This window comes from Theropithecus gelada, chromosome 15 (assembly GCF_003255815.1).
Source record: "Theropithecus gelada isolate Dixy chromosome 15, Tgel_1.0, whole genome shotgun sequence".
Lineage (NCBI taxonomy): Eukaryota > Metazoa > Chordata > Mammalia > Primates > Cercopithecidae > Theropithecus > Theropithecus gelada.
In genome coordinates this window covers 32,149,621-32,169,098 of record NC_037683.1, presented here as the reverse complement: position 1 = coordinate 32,169,098, position 19,478 = coordinate 32,149,621, and the positions used below count along the sequence as shown (strand labels likewise).

The following is a 19,478-nucleotide window of genomic DNA, read 5'->3' as shown; positions in this document are numbered from 1 at the left end:
ACATCCTGGGGAGGGAGCCACAGTCAGGAGAGCTTGGCTACTCTTGGTTGGATATCCTTGGATGAGCTACGCACCTACAAGCCTCAGTGATGTCAGTGGGATATTTTAGGGTCTAATTTCACTGCCTAGCCAATGACCCTGATGAAGGCACAGTAAGTGTACAAATGTATATCCAAAAATAATTCCTCTTAAGGTTGTTCTAAGTGTCACCCTTAGTGCCCTTGACATAGTCACCATAGCAGCAAAGGATCCCGCTAACATCTAAATCAGATGGTGTCGGTGCTCTGCACCAAATCCTCTAGTGCTTTCTGACCTTAGGCATGATCCTCGCGTTGGCCTATGAGGCCTACCGTGAGCTGCTCGCCTTCCCCCACCCCATCTCATCTAATTTTCCTTACTCCTTCCATGCCAGCCACATTTGTCTTCCTGCTCCTCCTCTAACTCAAGAGGTCAGCAAACTTTTTAAGGGCCGATCAATACTTACTTTCATTCAGCTTTTTGGGCAATACAGTCTTCAAAGCCGTGACTCAGCTCTACTGCTGTACTGCAAAGGCAGCCATGGATGATACAAACATGAATGAGCACGGCTGTATTCCAATCCAACAAGCTGGGGACTGGACTGGACTGCAGCCTGCTGACCCCTGATCTAACTCTTCACACATCTGCCTCCAGTCCCCCGCACCTGCTGTTCCCCTGACAAACACGTGGCTCTCTCCCTTACCTACTGCAGGTCTTCATTCAGATGTCACCCTCTCAGGAAGCTCTGCCAAGGCCACCCTAGCACTGCCACCCTGCTTTTGCTCTTAATGCTCATTTTGGTTATTGTCTGTCACCCCCACCCCCCACCAACTAGAATAAGGGATTTTGTCTGGTTTTTTTTCACCACCGAATTCCCAGCTGCCTTGTATATAGCAGACACTCAAGAAATATTAATTGAATAAATCAGTCTTGTTACAAAATTTAGGAAAAGGGGAGCCATTTCAAAAACAATATCCCAAATGTACCCTAACACAGGATAAGGGTTTGCAATATCTAGAAAGCCCAGGTCACCAGATTACATCATAATTAGTGACGTCATTGTTGGGAAAATTCTCAGGGTATCCTCTGATGTAGGCCTTTCAGGCCTTGAATCCAGTGGGATTGAGAACTTTCTAAGAGTGGTGCGGCTCTTGACAACATGTGGGCTCCACCGGCAGCAATCATGGGGGATGGGCCCGCCAAGAAGGTGGGTAACCAGGCCCCCCTGCAGACACAGGCCCTCCAGACTGCCTCTTTAAGGGATGGTCCGGCAAAGCGGGCCGTGTGGGTCCGCCGCAGGAGTTCAGAGCCACAGGAACCTACTGAATCAAAGGCAGCCAAGGAGAGGCCCAAGCAGGAGGTGACCAAAGCAGTGGTCGTGGACCTGGGCACTGGCTACTGTAAATGTGGCTTTGCCGGCCTGCCAAGACCCACCCACAAGATCTCAACAATGGTGGGCAAGCCCTACATGGAGACCGCCAAGACTGGGGATAATCGCAAGGAGACATTCGTGGGACAGGAACTCAACAACACAAACGTTCATCTCAAGCTGGTTAACCCTCTGCGACATGGCATCATCGTGGACTGGGACACAGTGCAGGATATCTGGGAATATCTCTTCCGACAAGAGATGAAGATCGCGCCGGAGGAGCATGCGGTCTTGGTTTCAGACCCACCGCTGAGCCCACACACCAACAGAGAGAAATATGCTGAAATGCTGTTTGAAGCCTTCAACACTCCTGCGATGCACATCGCCTACCAGTCGCGCCTGTCCATGTACTCCTATGGAAGGACCTCCGGCCTGGTGGTGGAGGTTGGCCATGGCGTGTCCTACGTGGTCCCCATCTACGAGGGTTATCCTTTGCCCAGCATCACCGGAAGGCTGGACTACGCAGGCTCTGACCTGACAGCCTACCTGCTAGGCCTGCTGAACAGTGCGGGAAACGAATTCACCCAGGACCAGATGGGCATCGTGGAGGACATCAAGAAGAAATGCTGCTTTGTGGCCCTGGATCCCACTGAGGAGAAGAAAGTCCCTCTCAGTGAGCATACGATCCGCTACGTGCTGCCGGATGGGAAGGAGATTCAGCTGTGCCAGGAACGGTTCCTCTGCTCAGAGATGTTCTTCAAGCCGTCTCTCATCAAGTCCATGCAGCTGGGCCTCCACACCCAGACCGTGTCCTGCCTTAACAAGTGTGACATCGCCCTCAAACGGGACCTCATGGGGAACATCCTGCTCTGCGGGGGCAGCACGATGCTCAGTGGCTTCCCCAACCGTCTGCAGAAGGAGCTAAGCAGCATGTGTCCCAATGACACCCCGCAGGTAAACGTGCTGCCTGAGAGAGACAGTGCCGTGTGGACCGGTGGCTCCATCCTGGCCTCACTTCAGGGTTTCCAACCACTGTGGGTCCACCGCTTTGAGTACGAGGAACACGGGCCTTTCTTCCTCTACAGAAGGTGCTTCTGAACGGCGATGAGGATGGCCGCTGCACTGGCAGCGCGTACCCTCGGCGGGGTGAGCGCACTCCCACACACACGGGGTGGAGCCGGTGCTTATTCCTGTAGCATTAAACACCCCTCATATGCCCCTCCTCAGTGTGTTTCTCTACTTCCTGACTTCATGAGAACAACTTCACACATGCGGCATCTGCCTTAAAATATACATTTCCTAAAACAAAAGCAGGAGTAGGGGGAGGATGAACGAAAAAGGACATGCATTGTATGTGGATTGCTTAAACATTCACTTGCTCTAAAATTATGCTGCCCCTTATTTTGTGCATTCCCCACTTTAGGAACTACTTTATGGTTAAACTCTGCGTGGAGGAGGGACTGCAATGAAGATTAGAGGGTAAATGCCGTTGGGGCATATAAGCAGTTCCCTTTCCATCAATGCCAGTAGGAAGCATGCTGTAACAGTGCAACCTCCCACAAAGCATCAGTGTCCATTTCACACTTCATCAGCAACCCGGACGGACTGGAAAGAGCTGGCAAAGCTGTCTGAGCCCTGCTTTAACAGGAGTTTCTTTTAGTTCCAACAGTCATTTATTGAGACATATCTCAATACCAGTTCTTACTAAGCCATCACGGCGACTGACTGCTGAAGCCTAGCATATTACAAGCAAGGCATATGTATGTGCCTTGAAGGGCAACTCTTCAGAGAACAAGTGCCATACAGATTTCCCTTTTTAAAAACCGAAGTAAGATTGATCTTGGGCTATCAGCAGAGAGGTTAGGGATTGAAGCTACAGTCATTCTCCAGACACTTCAAGTAGTAGCTGACCATCTCCCAGCAGACTGGATTCTCCATCAGCCTAAAACACACACAGTTGGAGTCTGGGGTGTGCTCAGGAGAGAGGCTGCTGGTTCTGGGGCTGATGGTATGGGTCTGTGGGAGGCTGCCCTATGTGGGTCATTCTAACCCAACTGGGAGCCCAAAGGAATACAGAGACCCTCAGTAGCCAGGGAAGCCCTTCCAGGGCCCAGCGAACTCTATGGTGTTCCTGCAGGGGGAGTTTGTAATATGAGCACTTTAAATTGGAGATTCTTTAGAAGAGCCCCCAGTACATTCTCTGTCTTGTCTTTAAAGTTCAGAATCTGAACACTAGTGGGTGCATAAAACAGTGTACGGAACATGGGCTCTGGACTCTGTGGTTTGAAACACTATTTTGCTACCACCTAGGTGTGTGACTTGAGTTTGTCTGCCTGCAAAACTGAGTATGAATGCCTACCTCACACAGCTGATTTGGAAAACAGTGAAAAACATCTGAATACCAATACTAGACTCCTGGAGGTGCTCACAACAGCCAGCTAGTATCTTTAAGTTTCTGCCTCTTATGCAGAAGGCCAAAAGTCTCTTACTATAGTCCTTAGTCACACAGGCACTCAAAGGCACGCATTCTGCATTTAGAGGAGAGCTGGCACCTCCCCCATCTCCAGGGAGAAGCCCTCCAGAGCCACCCTCACAGGTTCCAGGTTTGCCTACACAGCCTTGAAAGGCCTAAAGTACCTGACCCTGGATCCAGGAATGGTGAGTAAGAGTATCTGGCTGGTACTGGCAGAGAGAGAGCCACAGAGGGGCATGTGAGGTTCCCATGGTTCAGCACGGATGACTAAGCCTTATGCTGGACTGTCAAGGAATCAGGAGTTGGGGACACTGACCTGAGAAACAGGGACATCTTTACCTCAGTTTCTGCCCAAACCGCTCTACTGTCAACCCATGATCATTCACTGATGTGCAAGCTGAAGTCTGGTTAGTTCTTAACCTTTGGACCTCTTTGGCAGGGTGGTAAACCCATAAACCTCTTCTTAGAATAATGTTTTTAAATGCGTAAAATACAGTGTATGATTACAGAGGAAACCTATCTTATAGAGATATGCTGTATCTACCGATCCCTTCGGGATGTATGAACCCCACGTCACAGATCCCTAAAAAGGCAAGGGTCTTAATGAAGAGGAGAGTTGGGAGGTGGTTCTGGAGGATGGGCGTCTCCAGGCCTTCTTAGGTCTCAATGTTCATTTCTAAATGAAAAAATACCAATTGAAGGCTGAGCAATTGTGCAGTCTTTTTCAAAGCACTTTATGAATGTTCTCACTTGATGCTCACAAGTATGCCCTCGCAGAAAAAGAGAATTTCCTCATAAAAAGCGATAGTTTTACTAAGTATTTGGAACTTACCCTAGCACAGTAGTTCTCAAGTGGGGGCAACTTTGGCCTGTAGTGGACATTTAACAACGTCTAAAGATATTTGTGGTTGTCATAACAGGGGTGGGAGTGTGTATTACTGGCATCTAGGGGTTAGAGACCAGGGAAGTCGTTAAACATCTTACAATGTGCAGGGAAGCACCTCCCAACACCCAAAGAAAGAATGACATGAACCAAAACGACAACAGTGCCATTGAGAAACTCTGCTTAGCTTGATGGGCACACACAAGACTGAAGAAAAGCAAGGCTCAGTGAGATTAAGTGACTTTGTCCAAGACTGCTAAGAGGGTTGGACACATGGCCCAAAGCCTTGTTCTTTCCTTTATACCAACCCAACAACTGTTGTTCTTAAAGGTCTGGGGACTTTAGAGCCAGTAGGAATAGTGGTGGAGCAGCCCAGTGCAGGCACAGGTAAGGGCCCAGGGAGCACAGAGAACACAGAAGCACGAGAATCCAAAGCAGGCCTTCAGCACTGCCAAATGTTACCGAATTAGCCTTGCCTGATCTCCAGCCTCGTGAATATGTACAGCTACCTAGCTCCTAAGATTTATTTGCAGCCAGTTACTAATAAATATGACAAACAAGAAAGAACAGCCAAAGATTCCCCAGGGCTTGTCCAGGCGGTGCTTCTAGAGAATATGGGAGTACAATAACCAGCACAAGAAGAAGAACAAATCTAATTTTGCTTCTCAAATTTGCAGTCACCTTAGGTTACTAAGCATCGTCAGTTTTACTTATTTTTAAAAACACCCTCTTCAGTTATTGCTATGACAAATCTCTCAAATGTGTATGTATATATACATGCATATATAATTAAATTTAAAATATGCAGCAGGGCTAAGAAATTACACCAAGCTACATCCATAAAGGCATATAAAAATTGCTCCTAAGTTTTTTTTTGTTTTTTTTTTTTTTTTGAGACAGAGTCTCGTTCTTGTCCTATCCAGGCTGGAGTACAGTAGCATGATCTTGGCTCACTGCAACCTCTACCTTCCCAGGTTCAAGTGATTCTCCTGCCTCAGCCTCCCAAGCAGCTGGGATCACAGGTGCCCGCCACCACGCCTGGCTAATTTTTTTTGTATTTTTAGTACAGATGGGATTTCACCATGTTGGCTAGGCTGGTCTCAAACTCCTGACCTTGTAATCCACCCACCTCAGCCTCCCAAAGTGCTGGGATTACAGGTGTGATCCACTCGTGTGATCCAGTCGGCTTCAGTTTTTTAAAAAGCATAAATTTAAAATGCACTTTGAACTGAAGAAGACAGTCTTCTGCAAGTTCCCTCTTGAAGTTTAGAGCATCTGAGCAAAGCTATCTGACTCAATGGAACCAAGAAAAGTGAAGGTTTTACCTTATTGCAGCATGAACTTGCTTTGGGACAGAATCCAAAGTTATGTACTCTTTTCTAAAACTTGACAGAATCTTGCCCCCAAATTAAGCATTCACCACTCAGAGGAGTTCTCTCCTTTCCTCATACACTCGGTTTTCCCCCATGAATTCTTCTTGGCTTTGCCTCAATTTGGAAGGTCTCCTCCTGCCTGCTTCTTCTAAAAATGAACAAAATTCAATCCTGCTCAGATGACAGAAACAGTAATTGATAGTAATTTGCATTCAAACAAATTATTTCTTGCTGCTTCAATACATTATTTAAGGAAACTGAATGTCCAGGAAAATTCACACCATTATCAATGAACACATTTACTTCTATTTCCAATCTATCAGCATGGGTCCCTTTACAATTATCCAAAGCAAGAGCACTATAATATATTCAAATATAAGCTACCATGCTTATTTACCCATGCCAAAGAGTGGCTACAAAGTACTTGCAGCCTTTCAATATTGGGCACTTAATTACAGCAAATCCATATAAGTCAAAAAGTAGATTTCAAAAGTAAAGTGTATCTTCTTCCTCTTCTTTTTAAAAGCTATTATTTTGTGAAAATGTTTAAACATACAGAAAAGTTGAATTTTACAGTGAATACTCCTAGATTGATTCTGTAGTTGACACCTTGCTATACTGGGAAAGGTTTCTTAAATTACAATTTTGGCTATATCACTTCTTTGAGGATCAAACGCAGCATTTCCTGTTTGTTTATGTACAGTGCTGTAGTTTGGGCATTTGTTTCCCTAAACCTCATGTTGAAACGTGATCACCAATGTTGGAAGTGGGGCCCAGTGGGAGGTGTTTTGGTCATGGGGGCAGATCCTACATGAATGGCTTGGTTCCATCCTTGTGGTAATGAGTGAGTTTTCACTCTATTAGTTCCTTTGAAAGCTGGTTGTTTAGAGACACAAATGGACTAAGATACACAGTCAGGAAGGTCTGGTTCTGATATTTAAAACATGGAAGAATTTTTAATTAGAATGAAGTGGGCGTTTTCTAGACTCATCATAAAAATAAAATATTCTCATTTTGAGACAAGTTTTTTTTGGTGCGGGGGCGGGGGTGGAGAATTGAGTAAAAGAGAAGTCAGTAAAGCACCATAAAGAAAAATAAATGAAGTGGCCTAGACGCTAACAAAAATATCTGAGTTAAAGAAACAGCATTTGGAGAACAGAGAATAATTCACAACCATGCACGCCATACAATGCACACTGATCACTCATACCAAACGTGCATGATACTGTTTAGAAATTCTAATCTGTTCCAGCTCTAACATTGCTAACTCTCTAGCAGAAAATACACAGGCAGTAAAACAGTCCCTGTAGACATTGTAATTATAGGAGGCTCAGCCCAGTTATAACTGAAAGCACATGACCTGGTAAGATGTTACAAAATAACAGCTGTCAGCAAAGGAGGGCTTATAATTTCAAAGGATACTTTTTATTCTGCTTTAGTTTAAGGTGACAAGAAGCCATTTAAGTGATTACATTTGACCAAATGTAGCACTAATAGCCATTGTAATCTTCTCCTCCAATAAAATAAGACAATTTAGAAACATTATTTTACTTGTCTTCACACTTTTGAGGTAGAAACCATGAAACATTAATCTCATGATTACCATAATTATGCTCTCAAACAGCCCAAGTGAAAGAATAATCATTCTCACAAAATGATGCCATAATGGTTAAAGCTTAATGTCTTGCTAATGATTAAGATGTATACACAAAATAAAACAGAATTGCTTGTTGTCTGCTGAAGTTCTTGGCAATGCTAAGGTAAGTTATCATTTTACTCTTTCCAGTTCTCAACAGACAGGCCTCAAAGAGCAAGGGGTGGTAGGACAACAGGAATTAGTGGCAATGGTCTTCTCTGCTGGATCCCTCCTAACTGTGGTCACTCAGTCTAGCAGGCTCAGCTTCCACTGGGTTCTTTTGTTGATCTTTGGTGGTATAAAAAGCTCAGCATCTAAAAGTAAGAAACGAAGGGAAATTGTGACAGACATACCCTTGTTGGAGGGCGCTGAGGCAGTAACTCCAAACTAAACAAACTAGGCAGGTGGGGTTTGCAGCAATATGACCATCAGAGCCAGAGTTCATGTGTCTGCTACCCCTGCAACCTCCAGGCCAGAGCAAACACAGCCTGGAGGTCCTGCCCTGAGAGGAGGGACTGCATTTCAACCTTAGGCATGCTCACTCAGTGATTCAAAATGGAACAATGTTCTGTATTTCAATCTGGTGGGAGGGGTGGTGGCAGCAGTTACATGGCTATATACATTTATTAAAACTTATCAAGTTGTACACCTGAAATCTCTGCATTTCACTATATATAAAGTCTATCTCAATTGTTAAGGAATAGCAAAATGTGGTAGCACATATTCAGTAAGTGAAGTTAATGGACAGAAACTATGAAGAAACTTCGACAAACATGTCGATCAATAAAGATGCCCCTGCTTTAAAAAAAGTAAATGGAGAGAGAGGGTTAGGAAAAGATTCTGTCATTGTAACCTAAAACTCCCAGGCACTCTTTCACTTAGATTTGTTAAGTCTCTTTTCTAACCAGGAATCACATACTGGAAGCAGAGATATGAGAAAATATGTATATATAAGGATTTTCTTTTTCAGCATTATTTATGATAAACTTCCAGCAGTAAATCTGTACATATGAGCTATGCAGGCATGACAAATTACAGTTGATCCTTGAAGGTAGGTTATGGGTGTGGACCCCCGCTGCACAGTCAAAAATCTGCATGTACCTTTTTTTTTTCTTTTTTTGAGACAGGGTCTCCTTCTGTTGCCCAGGTTGGAGTGCAGTGGCACGATCACGGCTCACTGCAGCCTTGACACCCCAGGTCCATGTGATTCATCTCAGCCTCCCAAGTAGCTGGGACTACAAGTGTGCACCACCATACCTGGCTAATTTTTGTAGAGATGAGGTTTCACTATGCGGTCCAGGCTACTCTCAAAACTCCTGGTCTTGTTCCACCCACCTCAGCCTCCCAAAGTGCTGGGATTACAGGTGTGAGCCACCACACCTGGCCCCATGTTTAACTTCCGAATCTCCAAAACTCAAGTGCTAATAGCTTACTGTTGTCCGGTAGCGTACTGGCAACATAAAAAGTCAGTTAACAAATGTTTTGTATGTTATATGTATTATATACTATACTCCTACAATAAAGTAAGCTAGAGAAAATATTAAGAAAACAATATTTACTATTCTTTAAGTGGAAGTGGATCATCAAAAGGTCTTCATCTTTGTCATCTTCACGTTGAGTAGGCTGAAGTGGAGGAGGAAATGGTGGGGTTGGTCTTGCTGTCTCAGGGGCAGTAGAGATGAAACAGGTAGGGGAGGTTAAAGAGGAGACAACAGAGGTGGGCACACTCAGTCACTAACTTCACAGAAATACACCATAATTTCTGATGTTTTTGCTTTTCATGTCTCTAAGGTACCAATCCTTCCACAGTTTCTTTTAGTTTCAGTGCCCATATCATAGAATCATCTATGTTGTAGAAGAAGCCAAAGGCAGTCTTGAATAATTGGAATCTTTGGAACAAATGTCAATTTATTTTCTGGCACTGCTTCTTCTATGTCATCTTCCTCATTGTCTGGCACTGGTTTGGAAGCACTCTTCTCCATCAAGTCATCTTCTGTTAATTCCTCTGGTGTGATGTCTATCACCTCTTGAATTTCTCCAAGACCCCTATCTTGACATCCTTCATGCATTACTTTTTTTTTTTTTTTTGCCAGATCCACAATCTCTTTCATGATTTCCTTGATAGGCTGTCATAAATCCTGTGAAGTCATGCACATCTGGACACAGTTTTCTCTAGCAGGAATTTATTGTCTTGGGCTTGATAGCTTTCACAGCTTTTTCTATAACAATGATGGCATCATTGATGGTGTAATTCTTCTAGACTTTCATGTTCTAGCAAGGTTCTTTTCCGTACGTTTGACAATCCTTTCCATAGAGTACTGTTTGTAATGAGCCTTAAAGGTCCTTATGACCCCCTGATCTAGAGGCTGAATTAGAGATGTGTGTTTGGGGGCAAGCAGATCACTTCAACGTCTTCACAGTGTTGAACTCATGGGTTTTGGGGTGGCCTGGGGCATTTTCCAGTATAAAAAGAACTTTAAAAGGCAGTCCCCTTACTGGCAAGATACTATTTAACTTCAGGGACAAATCGACAAAGGAACGAATCCAGAAAAAGTGCTCTCCTTGTCCAAGACTTCTTGTTGTATGGTACAACCAAAAGCCTGGTAGCTGGTGTTAATCTTTTCCCTTCCAGGCTCAGGGGTTAGCAGCTTTACAGATAAGAGCAGTCCTGATCATAAACCTGACTGTCTTTGCTGCTGCCTCCTGGATGGCAGGAGCTGCTTTTCCTGTTATCTTGATATTTATAAAGCCAAACCTCTTTCTAAAATTATCAAACCATCCTTTGCTGGCATTAAATTCTCCAGCTTTAGATCCTTCATCTTTTTGCTTTAAGTTCTCATACAATGACTGTGCTTTTTCTCAAATCATATTAGTTGTATAGGAATGCCTTTCTCATAGCAATCCTGCACCCACATAAAAGCTGCATTTTCAATACAAGATAAAAAGGTCGTTTGCAAAAAGTACAAGGTTTTCATCCCTGCTGGCATAGCTGCAGTGACAGTTTCATGAATTTCCTTTTCTTTTACAATCATCCTGGCACTGGGTTCATTTATCTTGAAATGGTGGGCAACCACAGCTGCAGACCTCAATCAATAGTACGTATTGAGCAAGTCAACTTTTTCTTGTAATGTCATGACTTTTCTCTGCTTCCTGGAAGCATCACTTGTGGTACTTCCTATAGGTCTCATGGTGTTATTTAAGGTTTACGATATTACATTAAACACAATAAAAAAAATACATGAGAACGCAAGAGATCACTTTTCGCTGCCATATGCAATTAATGGAGACTGTCATGTGCTGCTCATGTGGACATGATTAGTGGTACATGGCATTTTAAGCAGATATTGGTGACACTTGAGCTCACCCACCACAATAGCAACAGGAGGTAGCTACAAAATTATTACAGTAGTGCAGTATGTACTACAGTTAATTTTATGCAGTTATGATTTAATACTACAGCTTTACGTTTGTTTATATTTCTCTCCACTAAATGGTGCCATAAAGATAAAAGAATATCAATACTGGAAAAAGGCTACTTAAATAAATTCACTGTCAACAAGGTCCATACTTTCATAAATAGCAATTAAAGTTGGAATAAGACTATCTTAAAAAAACTAGTTATGAAAATAATGTGCTCTATCTCATTTTTTAAAATTAGGCATAACTACAATTATATTTGATTCCAGACTTAATTTGAAATAAACGCAAAGTATAGACTTTTGGGCAAGAAAGTAATTATTCTGACAAATTATATCACAGCAGGACATGACATATTTCACATTTCCATATTTGAATTTCACAGCACACAAAAAAGTCATTTTTATAAAAATACCTTGAGGGCTTTGCAATTTTTCTAAGGAGCTCTCTCAATCCTTTGATGGTCAAAACCACTTGAAGCACTTATTTTGTCATCAATTGCAACAAGTCCAACCCAGCAGTGATTCAAGTACTTTTCCAACATCATTTTAATCTATTTTATGTAATACTAAATTTTTTTAAGGCTTGCAACTGATCTGCATGGTGCTGTATTGTATCAAAGCAGGAAACAATCAGAAAGGACCTATCAAGTCATTGATTCCGCTTGTGGGGATGTGCGAATATACTCAACTATTGTTAGCTGGGGAGGGGAGCTGAGTAATATTTGAGGGGGACTAATTTTGTGATTAGTTCATCAGTGGCAATTTTTGAATTATAGGAACTTCCCTTTTCCTATACAACCTTGAAACCACAAGGGTAATGATAATAAACACTCAGATAATGAGGGGCTCTCAAATATTACAGAGTGTCTTTAAGGCTCAGCTGGAAAACAAGAAAGTGTTCTTTGAAGTGGGAAAGCCATCTAGAATACCCCGGGGGATGGTGGGACTGACCTGACCTGAAGGTCAGCATCAGGCCAGCAACGAGGAACACAGGAGGCAGAAATCACAACTAGATTGCACTACCGCACAAAATAAACAATGACCAAATGGCCTCAGGTCTAATATAAGTTCCTAGCATCCGAGAAATAAGTGGGCTGGGCACAGGGGCACACGCCTGTAATCTCAGCACTTTGGGAGGCTGAGGCAGAAGGATCACTGGAGACCAGGAGTCTGAGACCAGCCTGGGCAACATATTAAGACCCCCATCTGTTTTTTAATAAAAAAATTTAAGAAAAAAAAAGGAATAAGTGGATGTGTTGAAACTGATACCAAAAGTACCTTGCCATTCTCCAGACAGAAGAGGAGCTAGGAATACAGTAGTTACTGTCTGGATGTATGAGTTGAGCTGGGATGGAAGGTAGCTGCTCTTTCCTGGCAGCAACATAAGCTGTTAAAGTCAAACTTAATTTGAATCCCCACAGGCTACTTCAAATATCATCAAAATGCTATTACAGTGTAGCACTTCGGTGAAAAAATTTTCAGAAAATTGCCTGTCACATGCTAGAAATGCAAGTAACAGCAGTTAAAACTGCTAATTATTTTAGAAACTAATATTCACTTTTCAAAGCTAAAATGCTTGATTGACCCAACTATAAGTAAGGGCAAATACTCAAAGTCCCAAGTTGACCCATTAAATGTTTCTAACCAACTTTCAAAAGAAAGCGTTTAGGGTTTTTAATTTTTAGGGATATAAGTAATCTAATTGAGAATCATCTCCCTCAACAAATAAAACACTTCATGCATAACTAAACAGGAAATATGTATAAAATGCTAATATTCTTTGGATTTGCCTTCAAATTATACTGTCAATTCTAAACATAATAAAAAGGTCCCACTCATAAGCAAGTTTATGAAAATGCCCCCAAGATGCAAAGCGTAACTGCCAACAGCCAGTAATGATGCTTCAGAAGAATCTTTTGATATATATGTAAATGTAGATGGTTTAGACTGAAACTGGAACTGTGATGTGCCTTTATGAAAAAGCGTATGCCACATAAAATATTTTTTAAAATTACACATACAATGGTCATGTATGAACTTTCCCGCACCAGGTCCCCCACCGCTAGAAGCATGAAACTGATCATACTAAAGATGTGGTCTTAGAATTGAGGAAGAATTGTAGTCAATTTTTTGTAGTGAAAAATTGTATCCAATCTCTCCTTCTACTGCTGATCTTCTCAATACTTACAGAAAGATAGTCCTGCTGCTTAGTATTGTAATGTTAAATGAGAAAAAATACTAACCAAGAACAGGAAGCGAAGTCTTCTGTTGTTGATAAGATGCCATGATACTATTTGCAGTAGAATTGGGACCTAGAACCTAAGGAGAAAATAGACTGTATCAGCAAAGATTATCTAATACTTCTCAAGACTGCCAATACCAAAGGCCAAATCCCTACCAGCAGAAAACAGCCTGTCATTTCTACTGGTATGGTGTGAAACACAGTAACTCTCTTTCCTGATGTGATTTTAATTTGCCAGTTTCTCCAGCTGCAACTCAGACCTCTAATTCTCCTTTCTCCCAGAACAAGGTAAAGATAGGGGGTGGGGGAAAAGAAAAGAAACTCTACAATGATATATCCTGGCCTTTTCCAAATGAGCAAGCCACTCCCTGAGGAGCAGGGAAACAGTACAAGAGGCTATAAATACGCAGAGTATCAATTATATGCAAACAGTTGTGGGAAACAAACATTTTTAGGTTGAAATAAATACAAATACGTGCATACTATGGAGCAGAATGCAAACTGTGCACATGTGCTCCAGGTAAAACACAAGACTCCACAGGAATGTTAAGCCTGCAGCGAGCCTCTGGGCACACCCCTGGTTAGTGCAGACCCTTGGTGGCACACTCTCAAGAGCGACGCCATGAGAAGTCACTCAGTATTCTGCACATACCACAACCATACTTCACCAATCAAAACCACAATAATAAAATGGATGTCTTAGAACTTAATGTGGGAGGCATGGCAGTTTACACCTGTAATCTCAGCACTTTGGGAGGCCAAGGCAGGAGGATCACTTGAGGTCAGGAGTTCAAGACCAGCTTGGGTAACATAGCAAGACTCCCCATGTCTACAAAAAAAAAAAAAATTTAAATTGCAGCTGTGCATGGTAGTGTGCACCTGTGGTCCCAATTACTCAGGAGACTGCGGTGGGAGGACTGCTTTAGCCCAGGCATTCGAGGCTGCAGCAAGCCATGATGGATCACATCACCACTGCACTCTAGCCTGGGTGACAGAGCAAGAAAAAAAATAAAATAAAATAAGACCTTAAAGTGATCATGTGATCAGAAGAGAAGACAGAAGGGGATGGCATGGGAGTGGTATTATAAATTATCACCTTCAAGCAGGGCACGGTGGCTCATGCCTACAGTCCCAGCACTTTGGGAGGCTGAGGTGGGCAGACCGCTTGAGCCCCGGAGTTCAAGACCAGCTGGGGCAATATGGTGACACCATCTCTACAGAAAATTTACAGAAAATTTGAAAATTAGCCAGGTGTTGTGGCATGTGCCAGTAGTCCCAGCTACTCAAGAGTCTGAGGTGGGAGGATCACCTGAGCCCAGGCAGGTAGATGCTGCAGTGAGTTGAACACTGCACTCCAGCCAGAGCAACAGAGTGAGACCCTGTCTCAAAAAAAAAAAAAAAAAAAAACACCAATTATCATCAAAAGTACTACAGTTTTGAAGATGATGATCACATTTCTTCTAAGAAATACCTATTATAATCAATTCAAGAGGTTGTAGGGTCCTGATTCCTAGTTGCTTTTATTTCAATGGTTTGTAAAGTGCTTTTACATTCACCCTCTTATTTAACCTTCAAAGCATTCTATTGAAGCACACAGGGAAGTCTTATGCCCATTTCTAAATAAGGAAATCAAGACACAATAAACATATGTGTTTCTAAACAGTGAGCTGATTTGTAATCTCTCAGCTCCAACCCACCCTTCTATCCACTGCTTGTGGTGCTGGGGCTGGGCACCTGAAAGATATTCCTCCTTGCTGTTGGCTTCCCATCATGTCCTGCCTCCAGTGAACACCAGAGGGGGAGTACAAAGCTGGAGGATAAACAAAGATTTCTAGATTTCTTCCTTGATTGGCTTTTTTTTTTTTCTGAGATGGAGATTTGTTCTTGTTGCCCAGGTTGGAGCACAATGGTGCGATCTTGGCTCATCGCTACCTCCACCTCCCAGGTTTCAAGTGATTCTCCTGCCTCAGCCTCCTGAGTAGCTGGGATTACAGGCATGCGCCACCACGCCTGGGTAATTTCGTATTTTCAGTAGAGACAGGGTTTCTCCATGTTGGCCGGGCTGCAGGCTGGTCTCGAACTCCCAACCTCAGGTGATCCACCCGTCTCAGTCTTCCAAAGTGCTGGGATTACAGGCATGAGCCACCACTGCGCCTGGCCCGACTGGCTGGCTTTTCCCCCAGCAGCAGCTGTTCCTTCCAGTTTCCATTTACTTCTGTACGCTTGGAACCAGCCCCCTCAGAAATGCCAGGACTAGCTGGCTGGCACCCTCCTCTCAGTGGTTCAAGAGCCAGCTCTATAGGGCCCCACTTCCAGGCTTCTAAATTCTAATAATCCCCAACTCCTCCTCCTGTTCCCTCAGGGAGGGTAAAGCTGCTTCCTATAGTTACTATCTCAGTGTCCTTCCTCTGTATTTCCCTTTTGCCTTGTTTAGTCCTCCAATGCTTATTTAACCAATCCATATATTAAATTCTGTGATAAAATAACAGGTAGGCTTTTGTTTTCCTTTCTAGATCTTGACTTATATACCAGCCTTTTGAATCCAAATAAAAACTCTTAACAATAGACTTGAGGTATAAGAGAGTGAACAGAGGTATAAATAACAAACAGACGACAATACATTAGAATTCTGCAACACAAAGCTGATTCAGCCTTAAACACAACCAGCAAAGTCCATCGTAACAACACAGAAGTGACAAGTCAAATTTTTCATAAAACAAAAGGAAAAGCAATTGCCTGGGGTCCCTTTAAAGCCTGATCCCATCCAAGTGAGAGGCCGTCTCCGATCCCCTCTTTCCCGCTCTCTCCCCACTCCAACCTCACTGAAGGCCAGGAACAACTGCGTGACTTTCTCATTTTCTCCATGACACCTGCTTCACCCAGAAAGGAAAATGATAGCCCATTTAACCTACGCCAAGGTGTACTAGTCACTCTACAAGCAAATATAAAATCTTACTGACAGCTTAAACATAAATCTAAGATAATTTAACTATGGCATCTTATGTTTTTAAGAACAGGAAAACTTTTTGACTTGGGGAGGGTGTGAACATAATAACCCATGAAAATGATGAAAAACATGCACACCGTCTTTGAGTGAACTTACAGGGGTAGCTGAATTCTGCTGGGAGGTAAGAGTCCAAATTTCTGGAAGTGACCTTTCTATCAACTGCAGCGTATCTTCAAAGGCCTTCTGTAATTCCCTTCCTTGTTCATCAAACTCAAAGAGAAAGAGTACCTTTAAAATATGGTATATTTCATCTAGAGAGAAGAAATTTGAAAGAGTGGTAAGTTATATTCCCAGCTCCATAGACCGAATCATACCATAGCTTCTATCCAAAGCCAAAATTTTCTATGATTCCACTGCAGGTCCTTTCTCCTACATTATCTTTTTTCTTCCCAAATGCTGGCATAACTAAACACATGTACTACAAAAAGAAAATCAAGCATACTGGGGGGCCCACGCAGAAAGCAGCGTCCCACAATTCTTTATCCTGGCTTAAGCAGCTCTCCCAGTTCAGTTAGGGGGATGCCAAACCGAGGAAGGCTTCTCAGTTACCAGCTAAGAAGGGCTGCTTCAGGAATGTGTGCTGACATGACCCTTCCTGCTAAAAGTTCTCACCTTTCCTCAAATTGGGAAAATGGTAGCTTAATCACCTACTGAACTCTGCCTGTCTGTGCTGCCTGTTTACTATTTTTGGGGTCAGGAATCATCACCAGGACTGAGAATATACCTTTCAGGTTTTCAGTGTTCTGTACCACTTCACTCAGTGCCTCCAGGAGGGCCAGGTGCTCCAGCGGACTGCCTTCTTTGAGGCTGTGCTTCTTCCGCTCTGCTTTTCGGCGATTCTTAGATGATCTCCTGTTAGAAATTACAGATATTTTTAAGCCTCCTGAGTAGCTAGGACTACAGGCATGTGCTACCTTGCCCGGCTACTTTCTTGCAGTTGCTGATCATCCCACACAACTTCACAGTTCTCCATTTCAAATTCCTAAAGCATAATTCAGTTTAAATATATAATACTGCATTGTTTTACATATTCCAAGCAAGACTTCAAGCTCTTATAACTCATACCTCCTTGTAAGTTTTTGGTAACATCTACTGCACCTACCATACGGGTGTTGCATGAATATTTCTGACAAATTACTATAATTGGTAAAAGTGTGATGACTTATTTTACATGTATGGTCTCTTCCAATCCTGATTTTGAATTGAAGAAGCTTGATCTTTTTATTTTTTCAGTGCCTATACCTTAGTCACAACATTTGTTCAAAGCGTAAAATCGGATGTTAATATAGACTGAGCACTCAGTGGAGGAACTGCCTCATGGGGAATGGGAAAACACACAGGCCGTCTGAAGCTGAGGAAGAAGACCTTTCAATGCCAAGTTTAATGTCTCAGATATGCTGGGAAAGTCTCTGAACAACTTCCACACAACATTGAATAATATTCTCTCCACTCCCACTACACTGTCCCAGTAGAAAACCAACCTATTTGCTTCCACTTTCCCCATATGCCCAGCGCATGGTCAATGTGCTGAATCAATGTGATACGTACGCTGATATCCTGGAGTTACTATGGGAGTATTTGGCACTCATCTCACTGCCACTCACAACACTGCTGGTTTCAGAGAAGAGGTCTGACTCTTGGCCGTGGGGTACCTCATCATCTAGAAAAGAGGAACCAGAAGCAGATGAAAACACTGCCTGCTAATGTGTGGGTTTACTTTCAGGGAGGTAAATGAACTAGAGTCAACTGGGGCATATCAAAGGATGGATGAAAATGATTGCAGATCTCAAAATGAATGAGATAATATTAAATACAGTAATTACTAATGTAAATCAGTAGCTTCCTGAACTTTTTTCTGGAAATGAGGAAACTCATTTTGTTAGACACGGAAGTGGTCAGCTACTCTGGTTGAATGGGGGTCAGTGGGAACGTCGGCAGAGCTCTTCCCGTTCATGCTTGGTCCTGCCCTCACCAACATACAAACACAGACACAGATGGCCCTGAAGGGGCTCCACAGAGGCCTCACACTTCCCCATGGCACAGTAATCAGACTGCAGGAGGAACACTAAGCAATCGAGAGAATGTGTGGCATTACCCGACCCCCACGGCCCTGCACGTGTCAATGGTCTTCACGAAGACACTCACCCAGGCCTGCCTGCTGGGCTTGCTCCTTGAGCTCTCGAACTACCAGTAAACGTTTCTTGTGGCGACTGAATGTGGCTGTCTGAGAGTCCAGAAATGCCATATAATTTTTCTGGGCTGGAGATGCAGAATGTAAATAGTTTGAGCATGAGGTTTAAGCAAAGAGAAAAAACTACAGGTGGGGAGCAGTGAAGGAGGGTTAGAATTCTGCAAAAAGAAAGAGGTTACTAGGTTTTTTCCTAGTAGGTTTTTTTTGTTTACTAGGTTATGAGTTTTTTTCCTTAATAAGCATTAACAAATTAGAGACTGAAATTCCAGATCTTAGAGTTCATCAATATTATCCCAGAATACGCGCTACCACTGAACTTGTAAAATCACCTGAACGAAGACTTGATATCTAAACCAAGAGAGGATTGGAGAAAAAAAAAAAACAAAAAAAAAAAATGGTAGGGGGGAAGGGGCGCAGTTAACAAAAGTAAGAAGAAAGTTACCTAAACATTTCTGGCTAAACACCCATCAAAATGCCCATGGACGTGGAAAAAATGTATCTAATGATTTCTGCAAAATATTGTCCAATGGAAAAATATGCAAGAGAAAAATAACACTAGTAGAATACATTTTAAAAAAGCAAAATAGTACTATCCAAGGATGTAGTTTATTAATAGGTTTTGGGCCTATGCAGATGGAGTTATCAGCATTTTTCTAAGAAAGGTTCTCATTAGTGGTGAAAATCCAAGAACTGGTTAGATTATTACAGACGAGGAATCATGCTTTCAGCACCCAGTTAGAGGTACCTAAAGCGAATAACATAAAAAGTACCCCAGCAACGTTTTAATTAGGATGGGGGAAGGGGGTGCAGACAAGGTAAGAATGTGCATACATGTAAATGTCAGAAAGGCCAGACGTTACTTACAGG

At 42.8% G+C, this 19,478-nt stretch overlaps 2 protein-coding genes across 5 annotated transcripts in view; one reads left to right on the top strand and one right to left on the bottom strand.

Annotated features, from left to right (window-relative positions):
* Nucleotides 1-1,088: 1,088 nt before the first annotated feature.
* ACTL7A (actin like 7A) lies at nt 1,089-2,609 on the top strand. Its single transcript, XM_025359849.1, has one exon. The coding sequence runs from the start codon at nt 1,178-1,180 to the stop codon at nt 2,483-2,485; it is 1,308 nt and encodes a 435-aa protein (XP_025215634.1). The 5' UTR covers nt 1,089-1,177; the 3' UTR covers nt 2,486-2,609.
* Nucleotides 2,610-7,519: 4,910 nt separating this feature from the next.
* The window catches only part of ELP1 (elongator complex protein 1), a 66,217-nt gene continuing 54,258 nt past the window's right edge, over nt 7,520-19,478 (bottom strand). For all 4 annotated transcript variants that reach the window (XM_025359352.1, XM_025359354.1, XM_025359355.1 and 1 more), the window contains 6 exons: nt 18,566-18,679; nt 17,969-18,080; nt 17,145-17,272; nt 16,517-16,671; nt 13,415-13,490; nt 7,520-8,066 (listed from right to left, as the gene is read on the bottom strand). In XM_025359352.1, the coding sequence (XP_025215137.1) occupies nt 7,999-8,066; nt 13,415-13,490; nt 16,517-16,671; nt 17,145-17,272; nt 17,969-18,080; nt 18,566-18,679 (653 nt within the window). In that variant the 3' untranslated portion in view covers nt 7,520-7,998. The remainder of the gene's footprint in view (nt 8,067-13,414; nt 13,491-16,516; nt 16,672-17,144; nt 17,273-17,968; nt 18,081-18,565; nt 18,680-19,478) is intronic.